The following is a 25,944-nucleotide window of genomic DNA, read 5'->3' on the forward strand; positions in this document are numbered from 1 at the left end:
CGTCACTGACTGAAAGCCAAAACCTTGACCCAAAATCAACTTATTTGTACCATACCAGTAGCACGTGATTAGCTTTTAGGATATATGCAATGTATGTAAATTAATTGTTACTTCAGATATTATGTGTAATGTTTATGGGCTTTTGAGAAGGATAACGATATATTTAAATATATTCATTTTATCAATACCCTGAATTAATTATCAATCCCTGGTAAATTATGAGCTGTTTGAAACGTAAAGAAAAATAACTCTTTGTTTCCGTTTGACCAGGGTTTAAAATAGCTCAGGGTTATCGATTTCAAGTGTGACTGTGAATACCTTATTATAGATAGATCAGTGGTGTTGCTTCTGAAATATAAACTGGATTTAACAAAACTCTCTGATTCGCGGACTAGTGATTCTTTTGAACCGATGCTTTTTTTGTTGATTCGGTCAAAACGTTTCTAAATCAGTTATCTAAATTGAGCAAAACGGTGATATGTGAAAACTGAGAGTAATTTGCTAACATTGTTAATAATATGAAACACAAAATTACACAGGGGTTTCTAAGAACACATCTGAGCGACTCACAAGAGGCAGTAAAATGGATCTATGAACAGCTTCGAAAAGACTCGTCCGAAGGAACCGATTGGCTAAAATGAATCGAACTGTCCTGTGCTACTTCGCCATCAGTCCGCGTATGTGAACAAGCTCCGTCAGTTCATTTTGCCAGCGCTGCAGGGTGCAATGTCTGTGAGAAACAGCTGTTTCCGTCGATAAGAACTCTAGTTATGGAGTTTGAAACTAAAATATACCCACAGATTGGTGGATATGGACGATACAACAGGATCATAACGCTTTTCAGCTGGTTTCCAAACTTTGCGGTATCGTTGAATCTTTTCAGCGATGTTTTCTTTACACTGATTCCCGAGTCTTACCACTGCAAACCTGACTTGGCGTTACTACCACCGTCTTCTCTCCTCGGAAACCTCTCCAGGCAAGCGTACCTCAATCTCACCATCCCGTGGCAGAAGGGATCTGGGTTCAGTCACTGTGAACTTTACAAGTACCCGGTGAATATAAGCAACTACACGGAGAATGTACCGAGAGACGTGGTGTCGTGCACAAGAGGATGGGAGTACGGCAAACCAGCGGGACTCCAGAACAATTTAGTGACCGAGGTTAGTATGCTAACAGAGCAGTGCAAGCACTTCCCTCAAGTATGACACGACTTGTCTGAAATTGCTTTGTAGTTGTTCATGCTTCAGTGTTAATTTTCTTCGTTATTATACGCTGTTTGTGTGTTTTAATGGATTTACTGGTGTGCTTGTAGTTTTGTGATAGAGCTGATAAAAAGTGAGCTAAACCTGACAAAATTACCCCAAAACACATTTTAATAATTATAATAAATAAATAATAATTATAATTCCTAATATATACTGACAGCTGATAACTATTAGTCAGGTTGTTCTATTTAAATTCGCTTTGACCATGCCTGACAATCATTGTTTAGTAATAAATTATGTAAAACCTGCTGCTATCACAAGAGTACAGATAATAGGCTACCATATGTGTGGTACATGTCCATGAGAACAGCTTTTTGTCTTTTAGTGTTTGTTGGTGTTGACTAACCATGTGGTTAAGAATATTTTGATTAAGAATACATTACTCTGAGGTCATGATGAGGTCATAGAAGTACATAAAATATTTATAAAAGAATAAAAAAAAAATTCTGAGACCCCTATCCAGTCACTAGGGAACAGCTGTGGAAAAAGTCCTGGTTGGGTTTCCTGTTCAACAGGAGGTACATAGCGGGAGCTTTTCATGTTGCCTTGACTAGAAATATGTTTCCTTTCCCATGATGGAAACAAGATTTCCGAGTCATGAAATCTGTATGGATTTGTTTTTAAGAAGATCCATCTGAAAGCTGAACTAGGCAGAGAAGGATTGTAAAACTAGAGAAGCATGGCTTCACATTAGCTGTAATGTAATAATAGAAACTGATTATATAACAGGAAAGAAAACAGCATTTACACATCATCAGCCTTTCTCAAATACAAGAGCATTTAAATATTTAATTGATTTTCATTTTCAAATGCATCAGCATAGTGATACATGATTGTATGAACTTAGAAATTTGAAACATATTTTTAGTCTGTTTACTAGATTACCCTACTGTAATATCCAATTCAAACATCTTTTAATTGTTAAAGCTGGTTAAGCATGTTTTTTTAGTTTTTTAGTGCTGATTGTTTATATTCATCATTACCTGGTCCACACTAGTCTAGATAGTTGATCAGCTGACTTTAACCTGGTAGAGCATCTTGGGCTGGCAAACAACCTTGAATGAGAAACAAACCTGCTACCATTTTTCCAAGAACATATTTACGATTCTACCCTGCTGGGATAAAAAAAAAAAAAAACGAGTTCGCACTATTTTTGTTTTGTTTTGTTTTCCCCAGAATTATTTTTATAAGACCGTATGACTGAAAGTGTCTCTCTTTCCTCTACATGTTGACAGTGGGATTTAGTGTGTGGCGACTACTGGAAGATTCCACTCCAACATATTTGTTTTATGACAGGCTGGACCCTGGGCTATATACTCCTTGGCACTCTGTGTGACTGGTGAGTTTTCCTAAATTATTATTACTCTTATTACAGTTGAGTTCAAAAGTTTACATACACCTTGCAGACTCTGCAAAATGTTCATTTTACCAAAAAAAAAATAGGAATTCTACATAAGATAAGATATTTCACACAAAATACATTTAGCCTACATGTAATCCACATGAGAAAACAATAGTTGAATTTATAAAAATGACCCTGTTCAAAAGTTTACATACAATTGATTCTTAATACTGTGCTGTTGCCTGAATGATCCACAGCTGTGTTTTTTTGTTTGTTTGTTTGTTTGTTTGTTTGTTTGTTTGTTTGTTTAGTGATAGTTGTTAATGAGTCCCTTGTTTGTCCTGAACAGTTAAACTGCCTGCTGTTCTTCAGAAAACATTTTCTGGTCCCACAAATTCTTTGGTTTTTCAGCATTTTTGTGTATTTGAACTCTTTCCAACAATGACTGTATGATTTCGAGATCCATCTTTTCACACTGAGGACAACTGAGGGACTCATATGCAACTATTATAGAAGGTTAAAACACTCACTGATGCTCTAGAAGGAAACACAATGCATTAAGAGACAGGGGGTAAACTTTTGAACAGAAACGAATGTTTCTGTGAATGTGAACATTTTTCTTATTTTGCCTGAATATCTATTTTTTTTAGTACTTTCCTTCTGAAGCTACAGATACTTACATGTTTCCCATAGGACTTAAACTAAATTTACCCTAATATTGAAAGCTCTAAATGCATAGTTGTTCCTTCTGGAGCATCAGTGAACGTTTAAACCTTCTGTAATAGTTGCATACGAGTCCCTCAGTTGTCCTCAGTGTGAAAAGATCAAAATCATACAGTCATTGTTGAAAAGGGTTCAAATACACACAAATGCTGAAAAACCAAAGAATATGTGGGACCTATAGGTTGTGGGATTTCTGAAGAACAGCAGGCAGTTGAACTGTTCAGGACAAACACGGGACTCATGGACAACTATCACTAAACAACAAAACACAGCTGTGGATCATTCAGGTAACAACACAGTATTAAGAATCAAGCGTATGTAAACTTTTGAATGGGGTCATATTTATAAATTCAACTATTAATTTCTCATGTGGACTATATGTAAACATATTTTATGTGAAATATCTTACTTAGGTCAGTACTAAATAAACAATAACATGCATTTTGTATGATCCCTCTTATTTTGGTAAAATAATTAACATTTTGCAGTTTCTGCAAGGTGTATATTAAAGGGGTCATGACATGAGCAATCAAACTTGCCTTGACCTTTTGGCATCTAAGAGGTCTTTGAACCATTACAACATCCTGCAAGTTTCAAACCTTAAAATCTCCTCCTCATTATAAAAAAAAAGCATTTATTTAATCAAGCTGTTTGGATTCAAGGTTTAGGGTGATGCCACCTGGGCTCTTTTGTTTGCATAAACACCGCCTCCAGAGCAAGATGTCGACGAATAGTCATCTTGTCACCATAATCACCTTAACGGCTTGACACTTGAATACGCTGGATGCGAGTGGCGTGTGTTCACTTTCTGACACGGTCCACGCGCTTAAGTCTGTCGTCAATAGGAAAATAGAGTGAAAGAACATTTGCTTTGACGCGTTTGGTTTAAACAGCTCATTTGCGTCTTTGTACTGATATCAGAAAGATCCCAGCATAAGGAACAAGTGGATAGTTTATTTTTAATGGCATCCCGGAATCATGTCAGAGGATTGATTGGAGCATGTTGTTTTGTAAACGAGGAACAGTGTCATGGAGAGTTTACAAAGAAACAGTTGTTGAAAGATGAAGCGGTACTAGATCTGACTGCAACTGCCTCACAAACTGTAAGGAAATGGTTTCATATTGCTTTGTCTTTTATTTTGATTATGTTGTAAAAACACTTGATACTGTTTCCTATGCATTGACGTTAGCCAATCATAACAGTGGCAGATTACTGACTGAAGTCTTAAAGGACCCGCCACCTAAAACATGTCATTTTGGAGAGGGGGTCAGAATGAGGGTTGAAAATGGGGGGTTTGGTGCAAAAAACTTTATTAACATAAGTAAACCTGAAGAAACATTTTAAAATAATTAAAAAAAAAAAAATCAATGTCATGACCCCTTTTTATTGCAAAATATTAAACAGAGTGACTTTTGCAAATGAATGATGCTAGATCTTTCAGAAGGTTTTTGCATATTTGATTATTAGCGAATGATCAAAGTCAATTCTTTTCAAGTTCACAGGTGTTCCAGCAGAATAACTGCAACTTTCCACTATAGTTTGACAAAGAGAATTTCTCCAAATTGTTGTCTTGATAAGCAAAAACAAATGCATAACACTTATATGAAATTAAGTGTGATGTTCTGTTTGTGTGTTGTCTCAGGTTGGGCCGTCGATGTGCTCTGCTGCTGTCAGTGGTTCTCTCTGGTCTGCTGGGAATCATGTCTTGCCTTTCTAACAGTCCTTCTACGTTCCCATTTCTCCGACTTTGCCAAGGCTCAACATTAGCCGGAGTGTTTTTGTCATCTTATATTGCACGCAAGTATTCTCCATCATTTGACCTGTTTTTAAGTATGCAACTGATAAGATTGTGATAAAACCCAAAAAGAAGTGGTTTTGTAAGGTACATGTTTTGACAGGAACACTTGAGGTCAATATGGAATAGATATGGCAAGGCAAAAAGGTTTGGTTTTAAAGGAACATTCCAAAGTTTCATAAGTATCTACAAACCTGGAAGCCATACAAGTTTTTGAACCACATGAAGTCCCCAACACAGAAAAATAGAAAATGTCCATCTGAGTTTGCATATTTAAAAAAAAATGTTACTGTATTATTTACAAATACACACTATCACCTAAAGTTTGGATAGATTTGGCTGAATTTTTGTTTCTTAATTTTGAAATATCAGTAGCCAAATATATGCCATACATGCTAATTTAATTTTTAAAGTCAGAGTGAAGGAACAGCAGTTAACAAGTGTTCAGCATACTCTTTCACTTGGATTGTAAAAGTGTAAAAAACTGTAATATTGTGAACTGTATTTAAAATAGTGGTTTTCTGTTTTAATATACTTTAAAATAGAATTTATTCCTGTGATCAAAGCTGAATTTTCAGCATTATTACTCCTTCAGTGTCACACAACCAGGATTAAAAAGAGCAGCATTTATTTAAAATAGAAATCTCAATATACTGTAGTGTTCAAAGTTTGGGGTCAGTCATTTTTTTCGTTTTTCTTTGAAAGAAGTTCATACTTTTATTCAGCAAGGGTGTGTTAAATTGATAAAAGGGAATAGAAAAGTCTTATATTGAATAAATGCTGCTCTTTTTAACTTATTATTCATCAAAGAATTCTGAAAAAAAAAGTATCACAGGTTTTAAAGAATATTAAGTAGCACAACTGTTTCCAACATTGATAATAAATCAGTATATTATAATGATTTCTGAAGGACTGTGGAGTAATGAAGACTGGAGTAATGACTGATGAAAATTTAGCTTTGCATCACAGGAATTTTAAGGATTTTAATGTATATTAAAATAGAGAACTTTTATTTTAAATTGCAAAAATATTTCATTATTTTGATCAAATAAATGGAATTTTGATGAGCATAAGAGACTTTAAAAAACATTCAAAATCTCACTGATCCCAAACTTTTGAATAGCAGTGTATATAGTAGACATTTGACTGGAGTGTGTATGTCCCTCTTTTATACGATACAATCATGTTCCTGAAATTTTTTTTTAGTCTTGCTCACTAGAGATTTTTTTGTTAAGGAGTGTCTGTTATTGCTTGATGTTGGTTTCGAATAGTAATAGGAGGCTTTCTGGAATGTTCCATGGGGTTTCTCCATTTGCAGAGGGGGGTGAAGCGATTGACAGGGAACAGCAGTGCACAGCGTTCCGTTTATATCTCACGAACAGGCTGTTCAAAACCTCAGAACTGTCTGTGTTACTTCACTTTCTGTCTAATCAGTTGAGGAAAGTCCACAGGGTGTTTTATCTATGTTTTTTCTTTGTTTTTGTCTTATTAGTGATTGCACAAGTGAGAGAGTAGATATGAAGTATTCTGAAAAATGGACAAGATCTCCTCTCTGTTCTTTCCATTGTGAACCGCGGTCTTGTCCCGCACTTCCTGTGATTGTTAAATGAGGGTTTATGTGCGTGTTGACGGTTAGCCAGAGTGCTCTTTCCAACACGCAAGCCCCTTTAGTGTGCTCCTGGGGAAAAAGTTATGGGTGGTACTGGGTGTAATTAGGAACTGGAGGAAGCTGGATGTAAACACAATCTAAGTATTTACCATTTTCTGCTTATGTACACTACCGGTAAAATGTCAAGACAGCCTACTCATTCTTTATTACTTTATTGTTCACATTTTAGAATAACAGTGTTATAAGAGTTTCCATGTACACTCTTAAAAATAAAGGTTCTTCACAGCGATGCCATAGAAAAAACATTTATGGTTCCACAAAGAACAATTGTGTCAAAGGTTCTTTAAAGGTCCCATATTGTACACATTTCTGGAGGTTTATTTTAGTTGTTGATGTCCTTAAGAATATATATTTGCGGTATAAGTGCCAAAATCCATCTCAATATATTTTTACAGCCCCTTTTTTAGGAGCTCTGTCAAAAACAGGTCGATTTTGGCCCATCTAATTAATATTCATGAGCCTCTCTTCTGATTGGCCTGTTGTTTTCTGAGTGACGCACAGCCAGGCCAACCACAGTTAACTACGGTCATGTATCGTTGTAGCCGAACCCAGAGCCATAGAGAGAGCCTAGCCTGCTGATACTCAACAGGATATTTCAGAATGATCATTAATGTTTTTTCTTTTTCAAACACCGAATGCAGTAAGCTACATAACTGTTGCTTCAGTAAAGCCCCTTTCACAATGCGCGGTGATTCTGGAAAATTACGGGAACGAGCGCTGTGTGAACAAAAGCCAGAACCATAAAGGCAGTGTTGTAGTGGTGATGCACGTTATCATGCGACTCTTCACAACGAAAAAATATGTGCAAAGTGGAATGAAGCGGCGATCGGGCAGAGCCAGCTCCTCACTATCAGCACTGAAGCACAGTTTGTTCAGGTTAGTGTCAGTTTAGTGAAACGTACGCGTTGCATTACATCTCACATCCAAACGTCACATGTCTTTATGGGTTGTGTGTAAAGCACGCACAGATTCCGGAAAACAACTGTGAATGAACCAAATCAAACAACTCCGGAACAAATCATGGGACACATTATCCGTGTATTTACCGGAATGGCTGAGTGAAAGAGGCTGAAGTTGACTGCCACTGGTCTCTTATATTCACGTTGTTCTGAAGCCTGTTCAATGATGTAGTTTCGACATCTATCGACTGAACAGGGTTTTCTAGATTAGTTTCCGTGTTGTTGTTGCTTAGCAATGTTATGGACACGATGTTGTCTGGGTTTGACAAAAGGAGGGTGGTACGGTGGTTGGTTTTCGGGGCGGTGACTGAAGGCGGTGACTGAGTAGATCGGACGTCACATCGTTACGGAAGTCACAGCGGCTCGTGAAAATGAACAGCTACTTTAAGCAGGCTGTGTGCAGTTTACTGTGGATTGACTGTTTTGAAACTCATATGGTAGTTACATAGCCCCTAGATCTCAGTTATCATGAAAAAAGCCAGGAAATTTCGATTTTGACAATATGGGACCTTTAAAGAACCATCGCTATCTTTCATTTTTATAATCTGAACCTTTTTGTGAAACAGATGTTAAAGGTTCTTTATGGAACCATTTGGACAAAAAAGGTTGTTCTATAGCATCGTGAAGCACCTTTATTTTTAAGTGTGTGTACTGGCCACTTGTTGATGCTTTTCCTTCCCTTTATCAAGTTTTAATAACCTTTAGAAATTATTCTAATAAACTGATTTGCTTAAGGCGAGACACTGCAGGTGAACAAATCTCTCTGTAAAAACCTTCAGGATATAGACAGGAATAAAAATGTAAAGTTTGGTGTGTGTAAGTGCTACTGAAGTGGAGATTTGTGGTTCAATGTAGGAGAAAAAAAACTCATTTTGAGAAAACAGCCTTTAAAAATATGTATTGTAATTGAAATCTATTGACACAAATAGATAAAGTGCGATAAAATAAACCATTAAATCTGCCTTTCGGATGTTTTCTTTCCACTAGTCTTAAAAAAACACTTTATGAAAAACCAAAAAGTCCAAAATCTCAAACTTGACAGGTGCATGAAAAAACTGTGTTTTTGCTTGCAGTGTCTCCCCTTAAGACACATTTCATATTATTATTATCAATGTTGAAAACCAGTTTTGCTGTTTAATATTTTTGTGAAAGTTGTGATACACTAACAAGAATGCTAATTATTCATTAAGGATGGATGCATTCAATTGACCAAAAGTGACAGGAAAGACATAATGTTACAATACTGTTTAATAACTTTCTATTCATCAAGAATCCAAGAATGTCAATAATTGAGCATCAATAATAAATGATAATACTTGAGCACCATATCAGCATATTAGAATGATTTCTAAAGGTGACACTGAAGTCTGAAGTAATGGCTGCTGGAAATTCAGCTTTGCCAAGAATAAATTACATTTTAAAATGGTTATTTAAAATTGTAATAATATTTCACAATATGGCTGTTTTTACTGTATTCTTGTTTAAATAACAAATAACAATAATTGTTTAAATAAATGCAGCCTTGGTGAGCGTAAGGGACTTCTTTCAACAACATAAAAAAAGTAGTGTACAGTATATGCCTTATTGATATGTCAACAGTTATTTTGAAAGATTTAAGATCACAAGAAAGATATATTCAGTCAAATGTGGTAGTGTGTGCGAGTGTGTGTTTGAATATAATGTAAAATATTATATTTTCGGAAATAAACCAAGATGGGCAGTTTTTTGAAAGATTGGAGAGTTTTTTTCCATTGCTCTATTGTGCTGCAAGAGTTTAGGAACAATAATCTAATAGAGGACACGAGGACTTCCTGTTGTGTAGGAGACTGACTTTTTCTAGAGTTAGAGTCTGTTTAAAGGGATAGTTCACCCAAAATGAAAATTATCCCATGATTTACTCACCATCTAGCCATCCTAGATGTTTCTTCTTTTAAACTAATGCAATTGGAGATATATATATAAAAAAAAAAAAGTCCTGGCTTTTCCCAGCTTTATAATGGCAGTGAATGGGTGTTGAGATTTTAAAGCAATATAAAGTGTATCCATCTATAATAAAATGCACAGCTAAGGTTAATAAAGACTTTCTAAAGTGATTCCATGCATTGGTGTGAGAAAAATATCCATATTTAAAACTTTAAACCATAATCGCAATCTTCCGCAAACTGTCGTAAGCACATTCACGAGAGAGCTCCAGTGAGAAATGGTGCACCCAGAAGCACAGAGGAGAGAGCAAAATGAAACACTGGTCATGAATTAGTACAAAATTATTATTATTTTTTTTTTTTTTAATAAAATGTCAGAGGATTTTGATATAAGCCAAAGTGGTTCTCGCAAGACTAGCATATTCTCACCGGAGCTTACGCTATGCCTGCATCCTACGTCATCCTCTGTAGTCCCACTCTCCTGTACAATTACACAACAGTTAGCGGAAACTTGAGATTACGGTTTCTAAAGTTTTAAATATGTGACCCTGGACCACAAAACCAGTCATAAGGTTAAATTTGACAAAACTGAGATTTATACATCATATGAAAGCTCAATAAATAAGCTTTCTATTGATGTATGGTTTGTTAGGATAGGACAATATTTGACTGAGATACATCTATTTGAAATCAGAAATCTGAGGGTGCAAAAAAATCTAAAAGACTGAGAAAATCACCTTTAAAGTTGTCGAAATTAGGTTCTTAACAATGCATATTACAAATCAAAAATTACATTTTGATATGTTTACAGTAGGAATTTTACAAAAAATCTTTATGGAACATTAACTTTACTTAATTTCTTAATGATTTTTGGCATAAAAGAAAAATCTAAAATTTTGACCCATGCAATGTATTTTTGGCTATTGCTACAAATATACCCCAGCGACTTAAGACTGGTTTTGTGGTCCAGGGTCACATATGGATATTTTCCCTACACAAATGCATCACTTCACTTTAGAAGGCTTTTATTAACCCCCCCAGAGCCATGCAGAGTGCTTTTTATGGTGGATGGATGGATGCACTTTATTTTACTTCAAAGTCTCAACACCCATTCACTGCTATTATAAAGTTTGTAGGAACCAGGACTTTTTTAAATATAACTCCGATTGTATTCATATTCTGAAAGAATTAAGTCATATACACCTGGCCTGAGGGTGAGTAAGTCATTAGGTAATTTAATCCCTTTAATTCTTTACTTGACATACCTCTCAAAACTTCTGACCTAACTTTCAAAATTTTGTCTCTTATATTATTCCTCTTTGTTTCTTTCCACATGGCTCAGGACTGGAATGGTGTGACCCATCTCACAGACTTATGGTGTCTATGGTCAGTGGCTTCTTTGCCGTGTTTGCAGAGCTTTTGTTGCCTGGGCTTGCCGTGCTTTCCGGTGATTGGCCTGTACTTCAGGCTGTTGCCACGTTCCCTCTGCTGCTACTACTTTCCTATTGGTGGTGAGTCATATATTTGCATCAAGTGTATTCACCGTATGCTCGAATCGACCACAATCCTTTGCAAATGTTGCAATTCGCTACAAAGATATGGCTGAAAATGAGACTGTAATAAGCCTATCATTTTTAATAATTTGTAATGACCATTTGATCTGCTGGATACTAAATTTAGGTTGAGGTGAAATTAATGAGGGCTTGTGGCAAAAATGCCATAAAAATGAACAAAAATTCTCCATAAATTCAAGACAAAGGGGCTAAAAACAATTAAACAACTTATTACGGCTGTCGTGACTAAAATGAAATGAAAATGAATTAAAGGGTCAATTCACAGAATTACATTTAGCTCGCTCACACTGCTTCAGATTGCTTATACGCGCTGTTTTAAGCAGCATTGAGCCTTATAACAAATCAAACACTTTTCTGTTGAACTTAAGAATGCATTGGCCAATCAGAGCCGCTTAGGTTAGTCAGCACTGAAAAACAGAGCTGTTAATGAGTGTGCACGCTCGCGAATTCCTTCATTATAAACAACACAGTGCGGATACATTGTAAATAAAAGATTCATTTCGTAGCTTTAGTGATTATAACAGGAGTTTTTGCATAACTTGTGCTAGACTTTCTAACATCATTGACCGACGTGTTTGTCTGCGAAGCCAGAATGTGACGTCCAATTCTTGTTTCATATAACAATATGAATAATCATTATTGCAAAATAAAGGGCAATAATCTACAATGAAGATTTGTCATTCAATTGCAGCCCTATATTTAGGTACCATTTTAACCCTTTATAGGGCACTCATTGAAATACTTGGAAATTCTAAAATTCAACCCCAGAGTGTTATTGGAGGTTATAACAAGACCTTTAAACATCTGTGACTTAATTTTTTTTTTATGTTTTTATGTTGAAAATTAGGTTAAATAAAGTGATCATATATGGTCACTTGCCAGTCTATGGTAAATTTTTATATATATAAACAAAATCTTAACAGAATATTTATTTAGGAAATTAAAAATATTGCTGTCTTCCTCGTCAGAACCCTCGATGGAGTCAGCTGGCACAACAAAAACTGACCTCTATCCATAGAATTGTTGAGTAGACAGCTGCAAAAGAAAAGAAAAGGATTCTGAGTCAGTATCAAGCCCATGTTGATTTGTTTGTGAAAGAAAAGTGCAGATCTACTGAAAACATAATATTCACATAAATTGTACATTTATAAGAAGATGTGAAAAAAATTGCACAAAGTACTGGTGGTACCACTTATTTTAGCAGAAATAATAAACCAATCTATAGGTCCTAAAACTGACCAAAATTACAAATTTTTCACTGTTTATTTCTTGATCATTTCAATAAATGGTTTAAGTTTGACACTGGATTACTGTATCATGTTATACAAGCCTGTGCAATATTCAGTGGACAAAAAAAACAGGCATAAAAACAGCCAAACTATCACTTGCCTTACTTTTACCTGAACCGGGCGTATGTCTAAAAATAATCACTTTGTTGTGTTACCACAAACGGGCCTATGATCAAATATGATCGCACCATTTATATAACACATCGTTCACTAATTTCTAGAAATCCTACGCAAACAACATCTATATCACCATATAACACAACTATTCAACTATATAATGTGTGAGTTTCATTGACTTACCATTGTGCATTTCGATGCTTTTTCCGTTTTTTTTGGGAGAAGGTAGGAGTGTAAATCAGCATTTTCTCTTTTCGGAAGCATGCTGAAGTTTGAAACGCCCCAGACAACTTCCGATTGGTCAGATGCAATGGTGTCGCTATCTGTGACGTAGACTAACATCCGTTGATTGGCTGAGACAAATCCATGTGCTTACACGATCTCATACAAAGGATGCAGACGCCTTTGAAAATGTTCGATTAAGTGATCAAATATGGTGCTTCGCCCGATAAAGGGTTAAAGTCTATAAACAGTCTCTCCTATGACAATCAATTATTGCCCCTTAATGGAAAAGTTCATTTGTGACCCTGCCCTCATGACATGTAAGATGTAAGCATGAATAAGCCTTTACAAAACATTTAGTGAATTGGTAATAATTTCTTTCACACAGCCATTGTAGTACCACAACCATAAGATTGCCAACATTGAGACAGATGAATCATTAAAGACCAAGCATATCTTATGAAGTGATTGTATGTAACGTGTGTGTCTCTGTCTGTGTGTTTGTGCATGTTGCGAATGTGGCAACAGCTGTGCTTCAGTGTTCCCAGAATCTCCTCGTTGGCTCATGGCTACCTCTCAGATTCATCAAGCAAAGAAGTGTCTCCAGTCTTTTTCAGAACGAAATGGCATGTGTGTTAGTGATGAGCTCTTCCCTGCTGAAACACTGCTGTCAGGTAAGAATCTCTGCCTTACAAACATCACCTTCTGATTTGAAAAGTGGTCGTTTTTATTATTCTCAAACATATGTCAAAGCAAAATTATAATCTAATGTTGTGAGGGTTTTAAATAGAACTATAATTTAAATACTCTCTTGTGTACTGTATATGCATAGCCTGAGATTCAGTGGGCCTGTCCTGATACCCACACTTGAGTCTTTCATTCTTGACCACCTGTCTGCTTGAGTATTTCCTGTACTTGGCTCAAGTGTTCAAGGGGGCGTGAAGACCGCTTTGGCATTTAGCAGACATAAAACAGTCTTGCGCATTTACTTCCAGTCATGTTCACGCTTTTTTTAAGTGGCCAAGACTGCAAGTTTGGGTATGGGGACAGATGCACACTTTTTTTAAACATTAGTCTGACAGAATGAGTTATGTTCTAATTAAAACATACTATTCATAATAATGACTTTAAAAATAAACCAAAACAAACCTTCATCACCAGACTGTAAATTTGAAGACCCAAGACCTAAGGGCGGCAATTGAGAGATGGTCAGAGATATTTATGGCTTAGCTACTGGTCTAATCGATTGGTCGAGCTGTCATGGTGTGATTATACTTTTCACAGAATCAAATCAAAGGAAGCATCTAGCATGTAAGGGTAGAGTTGGTCCTGTGACAAGACTGCTGTTGTTTCTTGTGAATTTTTTTTCATGCAATAAATTACATTACAGCAAATCAAGACCCATCATGGATAGTGAATAGAGCCATTTAGGGTGAAGGAATTGAGCCCTTCCCTCCCAGAGAATTTTTCCTTGGAATGTGCTGGTCAGGTGTTCTTGGCAAAGAAAAAAAACTACCAACTCTTCACTCTTTAAACCTCTACTTTATACTCTCTCCGTCTTTTTTCTGTAGAGATAGATGAGGCATTCCCTGAAGACATCCAGCCAGAGTATCATCATGTTGTAGAGTTGCGTCACACCAGAGTCATCTGGAAGAACTGCCTTATCTTGGGCTTCACTCTGTAAGTTACACTAAAAAAATGTGGCTGCAGGCCAATCATAAACTTCTATTACACATTTAAGTGTTCTGCAATGCGGAAAACGGGCAAAATCACAGAATAATAAAAATGGAATTTACTGTATAATGCGGAATGTTGAGGAATTTGACATTTTGACAGAATAAATCAAAACTAGGCCAGTACACTTAATGCATGTCTAAATATTAAGGCACAAAAACATTATTTAAATATGAATCCTGCATGTTCTGCGTGTCTCTGTGTGAATAGATGGCGCAGACGCACGTTTTTGTTTACTACACACATACTGAAGCGTGACTCTCAGTTTTTTAGTTTCTGCCGCCTCATATGAGTACATAAATACATAAACATAATCTCTAGAACTGCTCTGAGAGCCACTTCATGAGCATTTTACTGTTTCTTGTGAGAAAAACTATCGTTATATCATATACAAACAGAAATTTCTTTACAGCAACCCATATAAATTTTATATACAACAAAATAAATTTTAACTTTAAGAAACTGAGAAATGTATATCTTAATGTAATAATAGTACAACTACTAAAATTATTATTTAAAAACATTATTATTTTCTTAAGGAATATTTACCAGAAAAATTATTTACCAAAAAATGTATTTTGAAAAAAAAAAAAAGTAAATAAGTAAATGATTAATAAAAATAATAATGTTTACGCATTTTTTTTTTAATAAAATCAATTAATTAGAAATGCTTTTGATTATCAATAAATAAAATGGAATTAAAAAAATTTGTTAAAAAAATAAAACTGAATTTGAAGGGGGGGTGTATTTTATAGGACCTTAAAATTTAAATTTTTGTTAAACCTTTAATAAATTGCTGGTAAATTGTGTATGTTTCATGATTTCAATTCATTAGACATGCTTTTTGATTAATATTTAAATTAAAAGAGAGTTAAAACTAAGTCTATAAAAATTTTAACCCAAAAAAATTTTTCCAGAAAAATTAAAACGGATTTCTCAGGGCACTAATTAATGAAGTTATAATTTAATTTCTATTCAAGTAAAATGTTCTCTTTGTCGTCCCTCAGCTTCATTGGCACAGGAATCCAGTACTGCTTCACACGCAACCTGCACATCTACTCACCACACTTCTACTTCAGCTATTTTTTGCGTGTGTTGACTGGAGCTCTGGCCTGTATTTTCCTGTGTGTGTCCGTGGACCGTTTTGGCCGCAGGGGGATGCTGCTGCTGGCTGCCATTGTCACGGGTCTCTCTTCACTGCTGCTGCTGGCTCTCACGCAATGTAAGCTTCTGTTCAAGCTTGACACAATGCTCTTCCAAAAGTGAATGCCTTTGAATCTTATGCAGAATTGCGTTTCAGTCTCTCCTATGATTTTGGTTAGCTTTTGTTTTACTGACTCAATCTCTACCATCTTCTTTCAGACCTGCATGGAGGGTTTGTTCTGGTTCTGTCTGTAGTGGGTCTCCTCTCGTCTCAGGCTTTGGCTATGCTCAGTGTGTTCTTTGGCAGTGAAGTCATGCCAACTGTTGTCCGGTAATTTCCAATCTCCACTCTGTAAAATGGTTTCTACATACATCTGTGGCTGTTACACAAAGCTAGTTAAACAAACCCCTTGAGTCTCAGAGTAGGTTTGGAGTTGACGAATCCAATCGAATCCAGCCCAGTTCAGATGGGGTTCACAATACTCGCTATAAACTTTCGGTTAACTAATGGTTAATGCAAGAGAATCAACTGAAGTTACTTATTGAATAATTTACATATGTTCAAAAAGACCTTTTAATGAAATGTTTAGTAGCATATTAACAAGTTTAGCTATTTTTAAAGCTTTAGATTTGTGGTCAAAAGTTTACACCCCCCTTACAGAACCTGCAAAATGTTAGAAAGAAAAAAAATAATAGTAAGGATTATACAAAATGCAATAATAATAGTTGAATTTAAAAAATGACCATGTTCAAAAGTTTACATACATGATTCTTAATACTGAGTTGGTACCTGAATAATCCACAGCTGTGTGTGTGTGCATGGCGTGTGTTTTATTTAATTTATTTTATTTTTTTGTTTAGTGATGGTTGTTCATGAATCCCTTGTTTGTCCTGAACAGTTAAACCGCTTGCTGTTTTTTTAGAAAAATCCTTCAGGTCCTCAAATTCTTTGGTTTTCCAGGATTTTTGTGTATTTGAACCCTTTCCAACAATGACTGTATGATTTTGACATCCATCTTTACACACTGAGGACTACTAAGGGACTCAAATGCGACTATTACAGAAGGTTCAAATGCTCACTGATGCTTCAGAAGGAAAAACCATGTATTAAGAGCCAGGGGTGTACACCTTTGAACAGAATGAAGATTCAGTATTGCCCTTCAAAGGCTACAGAATAAATAAGTAAATGCACAAGTAAAAGTACAAGTAAAATGCACCCTTTGTTTTACTAAGAATGCACTTAATGCATTGTTTTTTTTTAAAACATAAATGCTGGAAAACCAAAGAATTTGTGGGACCTGAAGGATTTTTCTGAAGAACTGCAGGCAGTTTCACTGTTCAGGACAAACAAGGGACTCATGAACAACTACTGTATCACTAAACAAAAAACTAAGTATTAACAATCAAGGGGATGTTAACTTTTGAACAGGGTCATTTTTCTCAATTCAACTATTATTTTCTCTTGTGGACTATTTGTAAACATATTTCATTCATATCTTCAAACATATCTTACTCAGGTCAGTACTAAACAATAACATGCATTTTGTATGATCCCTCTTATTTTGGTCAAATAATTAACATTTCGCAGATTCTGAAAGGAGGATGTAAACTTTTGACAGCTGTATATAGTCTAAAGCTTGTATTTTACACACACACACACACACACACACACACACACATACACACACACATATATATATATATATATATATAATTATTCATTTATTTTTTTATTTTTTTATAAATGAATTAAAATATTACTAATGTGTATAACTAAATTTTGGCTTGATTACTCAGAGTAAGACATGCTCCAGGGCACATTAGGCATTTAGCGCAAATTACCATGATGATAAACACCAAATAAAAACCAATCCGACTTCTTGAACTGGAAAAACCAGAGTTTGCTCAAACTACGCTCAGACTTTCCTGGTTAGCCAATGAAACTGGCAAATACACAGACATAGTGGTGCAGTAAGGCTAATCAAATAAGATCACAGGGGTATGTACAAGGAGTATTGTACAATGGCTTCCAATGCAGCTCAGACGATCATAATCAAGGGCCAGAGATATCCATTTTATAAAACCGATTTTGGTATGCGAACTCCATATTAATATATGTTGTAAATCAGTGGTTCCCAACCACATTCCTGGAGGCCTCCCAACACTGCAGATTTTGCATCTCTCCTTTGTCTGACACTCCCAATTCAGGTCTTGGAGGTTCTGCTAATGAGCTGATGATCTAAATCAGTTGTGTTTGATTAAGGAGACATGGGCTGTATCCGAAATCGCACCCTATACCCTATTCACTATTCCCTACATTAGTCCACTCATACAGTTCACTTGAAGGAGTGAATGAAAACGAGTGAGTGAATTCGGACACTGAGTGCACCGGAAGGACTGCAGCTTTTGCATAGTATTGCTTACTGTTTAACAATCATTTAAAACGGACAGTTCGCGTAGTAAGATTAAAGGATTTATTTTGAACTATGTCAAGGAGTTTACGTATAAAACCTGGTTAAACAATTTAATAATCAATTTACAACAAATTTGTACCTGTGTTGTATGCTGTATTACGCAGTGGAAGAGCGCGTTGTAAAATTAATGGATGGATGATTCAGCTGCGGGCGCCATCGTCTGGCGAGACGCGGGAATTCAGTCGGCGCGCGACTCTCACAGTGCATTATGGGTTATCTCTAGCTGTTGAGCGTACATCGGTTGTACACTCGTTTTTGCGGTGCATTGTGGGATTGAATGAGTGCACTCGAGAACGTCCACTATGGTTTCGAGCACCACTAAAAATGGCTGTCCCCTCAAATAGTGCCCTATTTGAGGGTATAGGGGGCGATTTTGGATACAGCCCTGGACAACATGCAGTGTTGGGGGCCCTCCTGGAATGTGGTTGGGAACCACTTTTGTAAATAACACTAAATAAATAGGATAAAACAAACACACACAGTTACAGAAAGTAGATTATTTGAGCAATTTTTCAATTAAATTTTAAGCTACGAAATAATAGCTTGAAAAGTAATGAAAAAAATATAAAATTTCCATTGCCAGTCAAAAATGTTTGTAATAAAACAAAATAAAATGTATGTTTTTGAAAATATCTTGCTATTATATTATAATATTATACTAAGGCTGCATTTATTTGATTAAAGATCAAAAATACAGTTAAAACATGATTTGGTGGTCAAGAAACATATTTTATTAGTTTCAATGTTTAAAAAAAAAACATTTTTGTTGTTTGTTTTTGTGGAAAACATGAGACACTATTATTCAAAAGTTTGGGTACAAAAAAAAGAAGAAAAAAAATTATAGTTGTATTCTGCAAGGACACATTTAAATCAAAAGTGACAGTAAAGACAATTATATTATATTGATATTGTATTATACACTACCAGGTTTTTGAACAGTAAAATTTTTAAAGTTTATTTAAAGAAGTTTCTTCTGCTCACCAAGCCTGCATTTATTGGATCCAAAGTACAGCAAAAAACGTAACATTTTGAAATATTTTTACTATTTAAAATGACTGTTTCCTATGTAAATATATTTGAAAATGTAATTTATTCCTTTGATTTAAAAGCAGAATTTTTAGCATCATTGCTCCAGTCACATGATCCTTCAGAAATCATTCTAATATTCTGATTTGCTGCTCAAAAAAACATGTAGTATTATTATTAGGAGATTTTTTTTTTTTGTTTCTTTGGTGAATAGAAAGTTCAAAAGAACAGCGTTTATCTTAAATAAAAATCAAATGTCTTTATCGTCACTTTTGATCAATTTAAAGCATCCTTTCTAAATAAAGTATTAATTTAATTTCCCCTCAAAAAAATTATACTGACTTTTATATACAAGCTTTTGAATGGTACAATGTTACAAAAGCTTTTTATTTCAGAAAAATGCTCATCTTTGGATCTTTCTGTTCATCAAAGAATCCTGAAAAAATGTACTCAACTGTTTTAAATATTGATAATAATAATAATAGTAATAATAATAATAAAAACTTTACTTGAAAGTCAGCATATTAGAATGATTTCTGAAGGATCATGTGACACTGAAGACTGGAGTAATGATGCTGAAAATTTAGCTTTGATCACAGGAATAAATTACTTTTTTTTTTAAATATGTTCAAATAGAAAGTTATTTTAAATAGTAAAAATATTTCACAGTAATACTGCTTTGCCTGTATTTGGGATCAAATAAATGCAGGCTTGGTGAGCAGAAGAGAGTAGTGTATATTAAAAAGTGTAATATTTATGTTTTTTGTATTCTAAAGACATTTATATTTGTTACAAAATTTTTAAATAAAAAATGTTTAACATTCTGTTTATTAAAGAATCTTGAAAAAGTGATCACATTTCCACAAAATTAAGAACCAAAGTTTAAACATAAACATTTCTAATAATTAATAGTTAACCCTTAGAGTTCCTGTCAAACTTAACTCAATGCAAAACGTCCCGCCGGTGGAACGTTGGAACACTAAGGGGTTAAGTAATTAAAATCATAACTGAGCACTAAATCAGCATATTAGAATAATTTCTGAAGGGTCATTTGACAGTGAAAAGTATATTGAAGCTTTACCATCACAAAAAGAAATTACATTTTAAAATATATTTTAAAACAGTTCAAAAACACAGAAAACAGTTGTAAAGATTGTAAAAACTAACAATATTTAACAATATTGCTGTTTTACTGTATTTTTAATCAACTAATTCCAGCACAAGAGACTTCTTTCAAAAACATTAAAAATTATTCCATCAGTTGACAATTAATACATAGTATACGGATTGTTGTTTGAGTGTTAACTGTGTGTCTCCCTCAGTGGTGGTACGCTGGGTCTGATCATGGCCGCAGGTTGCGTGGGAATGGCTGCGTCCTCTCTAATGGAGCTCCAGAATAACGCCGGCTATTTCCTTCATCACGTGATCTTCGCCTCCTTCGCCGTTCTCTCTGTCCTGTGCATCATGCTGCTGCCAGAGAGCAAACACAAACCACTTCCCGACTCGCTTAAAGACGGAGAGCGTCAACGGCGTCCTCCTCTCTTCCTCTCACGCATAAACCGGGACAACCCGCCTTTACTGCGCACGCAGCCACACAGCTCCGAGTACAACCGGGATAATTACTCCCGTCTCGTCACTGCCACCAAAAAGATGCTCACCAAAGATACTCTCCCATACAAGATCTCCATTTCACCACAAGCACCTTTGCTGTCCAGTAACGGCACTGCTCCAGACGCCCATGAAGACTCGTCCTAGCATTTCACCAATAGGTTTTTTTTTTACTCGCAGGACCTCATCTCATAGCATGGCTGAATTGGCCACTGCGTCTTTTCCCAGGGAAGACGTCGTCTTGGTGCTTAAACTGTAGAGAATGTTGAGTATTAGGTTCATTAAATGTCGTTTGTCAATTTGTACGTTTGTTTTGTATTGTTTGGGAATCCAAACTCTATGCACAGATGTTGCTGGGAGACTCTGTCCATAGTTTATATGCTTAAACATCATGTCTCTCCTTTTTCTTTGAATGAAGTTTCAGATTTAGTACCCACTAATAGTCACCCGAGAGCCATCGCCTGTCCACTTAGCGGGGGCATCTTATGCCTCTCATTAGTGCAGTCCTGTGACTAAAGCACCAGTTATCCACATAAAAACGCTTAACCTCACTGGCTGGTGATTCACTGAGGAGTGCTAAAACATCCACTCAATATCCTAGTTTTATTTCCTTAGTGTGGAATGTGTCGCACTCGATGACGTCAGAATCACTAGGGAAAAGTCTACTCTTTAAAATGTTGGAATGTGATTTGTTTCTGTGGAATGGTAGCTCATCTCATTTCCTCCTTGTGTGGAGTTTTGTCGCATCACATTCCTGTCTTTCTGTGGTTTCGTCTAAATGTGAAGTTTTCTTGTGTGAAGCTACAACTGAACCAAACCTGGCAAAGCAAGGGAACTGTTTTTGTCATTGTTTCGCTTTTGTATTTCTAATACATGTTTAAAATGGAAATAAACTGTTTACTGTACCAAGCTGAAGTAGTATTCCTTGAATTTTGGCTCCTGAAGCTAATGTTTGAATGAAAACGTGAGCAAATTTGAACACTGGGTGTGCCTGGGGGTTAGTGTATTTGCATACTTTGTGTTTGCTCTTTAATAATAGAAATGAAACGTCTGACAGTGTGGTTTACCACCTCATTTCTTTTCTTTGGCAGAGATGTGGGAATTAATTCGGGGCAGCCTTCATAGTGCATTATAGATATTTTTTGAGCTGTATAATGTAATGGTTGTACATTATGGCAGTGGTTTGCAAACTCTTTTGTGTGTGTGTGTGTGTGTGTGTGTGTGTGTGTGTGTGTGTGTGTGTGTGTGTGTGTGTGTGTGTGTGTGTGTGTGTGTGTGTGTGTGTGTGTGTGTGTGTGTGTGTGTGTGTGTAAGCTAAACACCAGTAGATGTCAAATATTAAATACTTAACATTTATATGATTTTACTATTAATTTAATGAAGTTCACAGTTCTCTATCACTTAATGGTTACATTGATATGCCTGTCAAAATCAAATAAAAATATTTAATCTTTTTCTAGTGTTTAGGTGTTTTGTTTTGAATGTTTTAATTTTAAAAGTTTTTTTTCTTTAATTTTGCTTTTTATGAGTTAATTAAGTAGCCTAAGTATCTTTTCTTTCTTTTGATATTTTATTAAAAAGAGTGTTTATACAGTGAGGAAAAAATAATTATTTAATCCCCTACTGATTTTGTATGTTTGCCCACTGACAAAGAAATGATCAGTCTATAATTTTAATAGTAGGTTTATTTGAACTGTGAGAGATAGAATAACAAAACAAAAACAAAAAAAAATCCAGAAAAGCACATTTCAAAACATGATTTAGCAAAACCCTTGTTGGCAAATCACAGAGGTCATACGTTTCTTGTAGTTGGCCACCAGGTTTGCACACAACTCAGGAGGGATTTTGTCCCACTCCTCTTTGCAGAACCTAACCAAGTCATTAAGGTTTCGAGGCTAAGGTTTGCCAACTCGAACCTTCAACTCCCTCCACAGATTTTTTAATGTGCTGCTTCTTGAGCCACTCCTTGTCACGTTGCCTTGGCCGTGTGTTTTGGGTCATACCCATCCACGACCCATTTTCAATGCTCTGGCTCTGACGATACATGGCCCCGTCCATCTTCCCTTTGATGTAGTGCAGTTGTCCTGTCCCCTTAGCAGAAAAACACCCCCAAAGCATAATGTTTCCACCTCCATGTTTGACGGTGGGGATGGTGTTCTTGGGTTCATATGCAGCATTCCTTTTCCTTCAAAACACGGCGAGTTAAGCTGATGTCAAAGAGCTTGATTTTGGTCTCATCTGACCACAACACTTTCACCCAGTTCTCCTCTGAATCATTCAGATGTTCATTGGCAAACTTCAGATGGGCCTGTACATGTTTTGAGCAGGGGGACCTTGCGGGTGCTGCAGGATTTCAGTCCTTCACGGCGTAGTGTGTTACCAATTGTTTTCTTGGTAACTATGGTCTAAGCTGCCTTGAGATCACTGATAAGATCCTCTCGTGTAGTTCTGGGCTGATTCCTCACCGTTCTCATGAACATTTAAACTCCATAAGGTGAGATCTTGCATGGAGCCCCAGACCGAGGGAGATCGACAGTTATTTTGTGTTTCTTCTATTTGCGAATAATCCCACCAACTGTTGTCACCTTCTCACCAAGCTGCTTGGTGATGTCTTATAGCCCACTCCAGCCTTGTGTAGGTCTACAATCTTGTCCCTGATATCCTTGGACAGCTCTTTGGTCTTGGCCATGGTGGAGAGTTCGGAATATGATTGATTGCTTCTGTGGACAGGTGTCTTTTATACAGGTAACAAGCTGAGATTAGGAGCACTCCCTTTAAGAGAGTGTTCCTTTTCTCAGCTCATTACCTATATAAAAGACACATGGGAGCCAGAAATCTTGCTGATTGATAGGGGATCAAATACTTATTTCACTCATTAAAATGCAAATCAATTTAGAACCTTTTTTCTGGATTTGTTTTGTTGTTATTCTGTCTCTCACTGTTCAAATAAACTTACCATTAAAGGTATAGACTGATCATTTCTTTGTAGGCAAATGTACAAAATCAGCAGGGGATCAAAAAATTTTTCCTCCACTTTGATAAATCAAAAGTATCTAAACGTAGTCAGAATGGAAGCCAGTTTCTGCCACTGAATAAAAAAAATGAAAAATGCTCATTGTATTTTTTTTTTCTCTCAATTCTCGCAAATGCGAGTTCAAATTTCGCATTTCTGATTTTATAACACGCAAAAGACATACAGTCGGGTCCATATATATTTGGACACTAACACAATTTTCATAATTCTGACTCTGTATGCCACTAGAATAGGTTTAAAATGCAACAATCAAGATAAAATTGAAGTGCAGACTTTAAACTTCAATTCAAGGGGTTGAACAAAAACATAACATAATTTACTAAAGAATTACAACCCATTTAACAGACAAAAGCCCTTTTTTTCTAAAACTGGGACTAACACGAAAACTAGCCAACGGCTGGTGCTCAACATACAGGAGGATGACCCAACTACTAGCCCTCAAAGCGCCACATTTCACAAAGGGGCGGTACCCAGGATGATGCATCCCGAGCAGCCAAACACTTCCCTCTTTTATATTCACAACATGGGCACCAATTGGCTCATGAAACATACACAAATGACCAATCAAAATGAAATACAACCACTGATTGGTTAACCCATTTGAGTAACACCAGCCAATCATTCTGGGGCTATACCTCACTCTTCTACATAAGGAAAACATTTCAGGATTTCTCTCCATATAATGGACTTCTATGGTGCCCTCAAGTTTTAACTTCCAAAATGCAGTTTAAATGCAGCTTCAAAGGGCTCTAAATGATCCCAGATGAGGAAGAAGGGTCTTATCTAGCCAAGCTAGACAAGATGAGCATTTGAGGTTAAAAAGTATATAAATCGTTATTTCTTTTGCTACATAAGACCTTCTTTCCTCGGCTGTGATCATTTAGAGCCCTTTAAAGCTGCATTTAAACTGCATTTTGGAAGTTCAAACCATAGAAGTCAGAAAACTTAATTAGAAAACATAATTTCCTTACGATTGAAGAAAGAAAGACATGAACATCTCGGATGACAAGGGGGTGAGTACATTATCTGTAATTTTTTGTTCTGAAAGTGAACTACTCCTTTAACTTTTCCTCAAATTTTGTATTAAAACCATATTCATTATATAACTGTAACTTAAATATATTTTGGTCAACAGCTAAAATAATAAAATTGTGTCAGTGTCCAAATATATATAGACCAGATATCAGTCTTTTTTCCCCTCAAAAATTTGACTTTATAACTAGCAATTGTGAGTTTAAATCTCACAGTTCTGAAAAAAGTCTTTATCTCGCAATTCTGACATTATAACTGACATTTTATCACGTAATTCTGAGGAAAAAAACGTCAGAATTGTGAGATAAAAAGTCACAATAACCTTTTTTATATCACGCAATTCTGAGAAAAAGAAGTCAGAATTATGAGTTTATCTCTTTACAAACTCACAATTGCGAGTTTATTTGAGGAAATTCTAAGGAAAAAGGGTCAGAATCATCAGATAAAAAGTCGCAATAACATTTGTTTTTAAATTCAGTGGTGTCAACGTGCTTCAATAGAATACGCCCGCTAAAATGTGTAAACGATTAGGCCTATTTTAATAGTTTTGTTCATATAATAATACAATCGGTAATTGACTACAATTTGTAGATAGCATTGCTGTTTGGATCTATCAGATCATATACAGATGTTTATTTCTGTATTTTTTCTTTTTTACATTTCTATGTATTATGTTTAACTGTCTTTCGATGACAGCTGTTTCTCACTTTCTCCATATGATGGCAGCAGTGAGAGGTGCCCATCTCCTCTAGGTAAATAGAAATAAAATGTATGTTTAAGCAAGTTGTCAGATAAGACCTGAAAAAATGTTTATATTTTCAATTAGTCAATCATTAACAGAAGAACATGATCAGAGAGTTAGGTACTAGAATGACAATGTCATGGTACATTAGAATCTTCTTTACAGGAACATTGATACAGATAAAGAGGGATAGAAAACTTTACTGAGGAGGTAGAGCGGGTTGAGGTATTGTCATGACGTTGCAATATAAGCATAAACATATAAATAGACATT

The 25,944-nt window shown here is 35.7% G+C and overlaps 1 protein-coding gene across 1 annotated transcript; it reads left to right on the forward strand.

Moving 5' to 3' along the window:
• Positions 1 to 740: 740 nt before the first annotated feature.
• LOC141326526 (putative solute carrier family 22 member 31) lies at positions 741 to 21,126 on the forward strand. Its single transcript, XM_073835267.1, has 9 exons — positions 741 to 1,160; positions 2,501 to 2,604; positions 4,974 to 5,128; positions 11,019 to 11,187; positions 13,407 to 13,552; positions 14,450 to 14,558; positions 15,620 to 15,834; positions 15,975 to 16,086; positions 20,578 to 21,126. The coding sequence occupies exons 1-9, from the start codon at positions 771 to 773 to the stop codon at positions 21,008 to 21,010; spliced, it is 1,833 nt and encodes a 610-aa protein (XP_073691368.1). The 5' UTR covers positions 741 to 770; the 3' UTR covers positions 21,011 to 21,126.
• Positions 21,127 to 25,944: the final 4,818 nt, after the last annotated feature.

This window comes from Garra rufa, chromosome 2, assembly GCF_049309525.1.
Source record: "Garra rufa chromosome 2, GarRuf1.0, whole genome shotgun sequence".
Taxonomy (NCBI): domain Eukaryota; kingdom Metazoa; phylum Chordata; class Actinopteri; order Cypriniformes; family Cyprinidae; genus Garra; species Garra rufa.

Bases quoted from the DNA above. Each gene is read 5' to 3' on its own strand.
- LOC141326526 (XM_073835267.1), top strand. From the start codon at position 771: ATGGAGTTTGAAACTAAAATATACCCACAGATTGGTGGATATGGACGA. The intron at 1,161-2,500 runs GTTAGTATGCTA...ACATGTTGACAG, and splicing joins AGAACAATTTAGTGACCGAG to TGGGATTTAGTGTGTGGCGA. The intron at 16,087-20,577 runs GTAATTTCCAAT...TGTCTCCCTCAG, and splicing joins GTCATGCCAACTGTTGTCCG to TGGTGGTACGCTGGGTCTGA.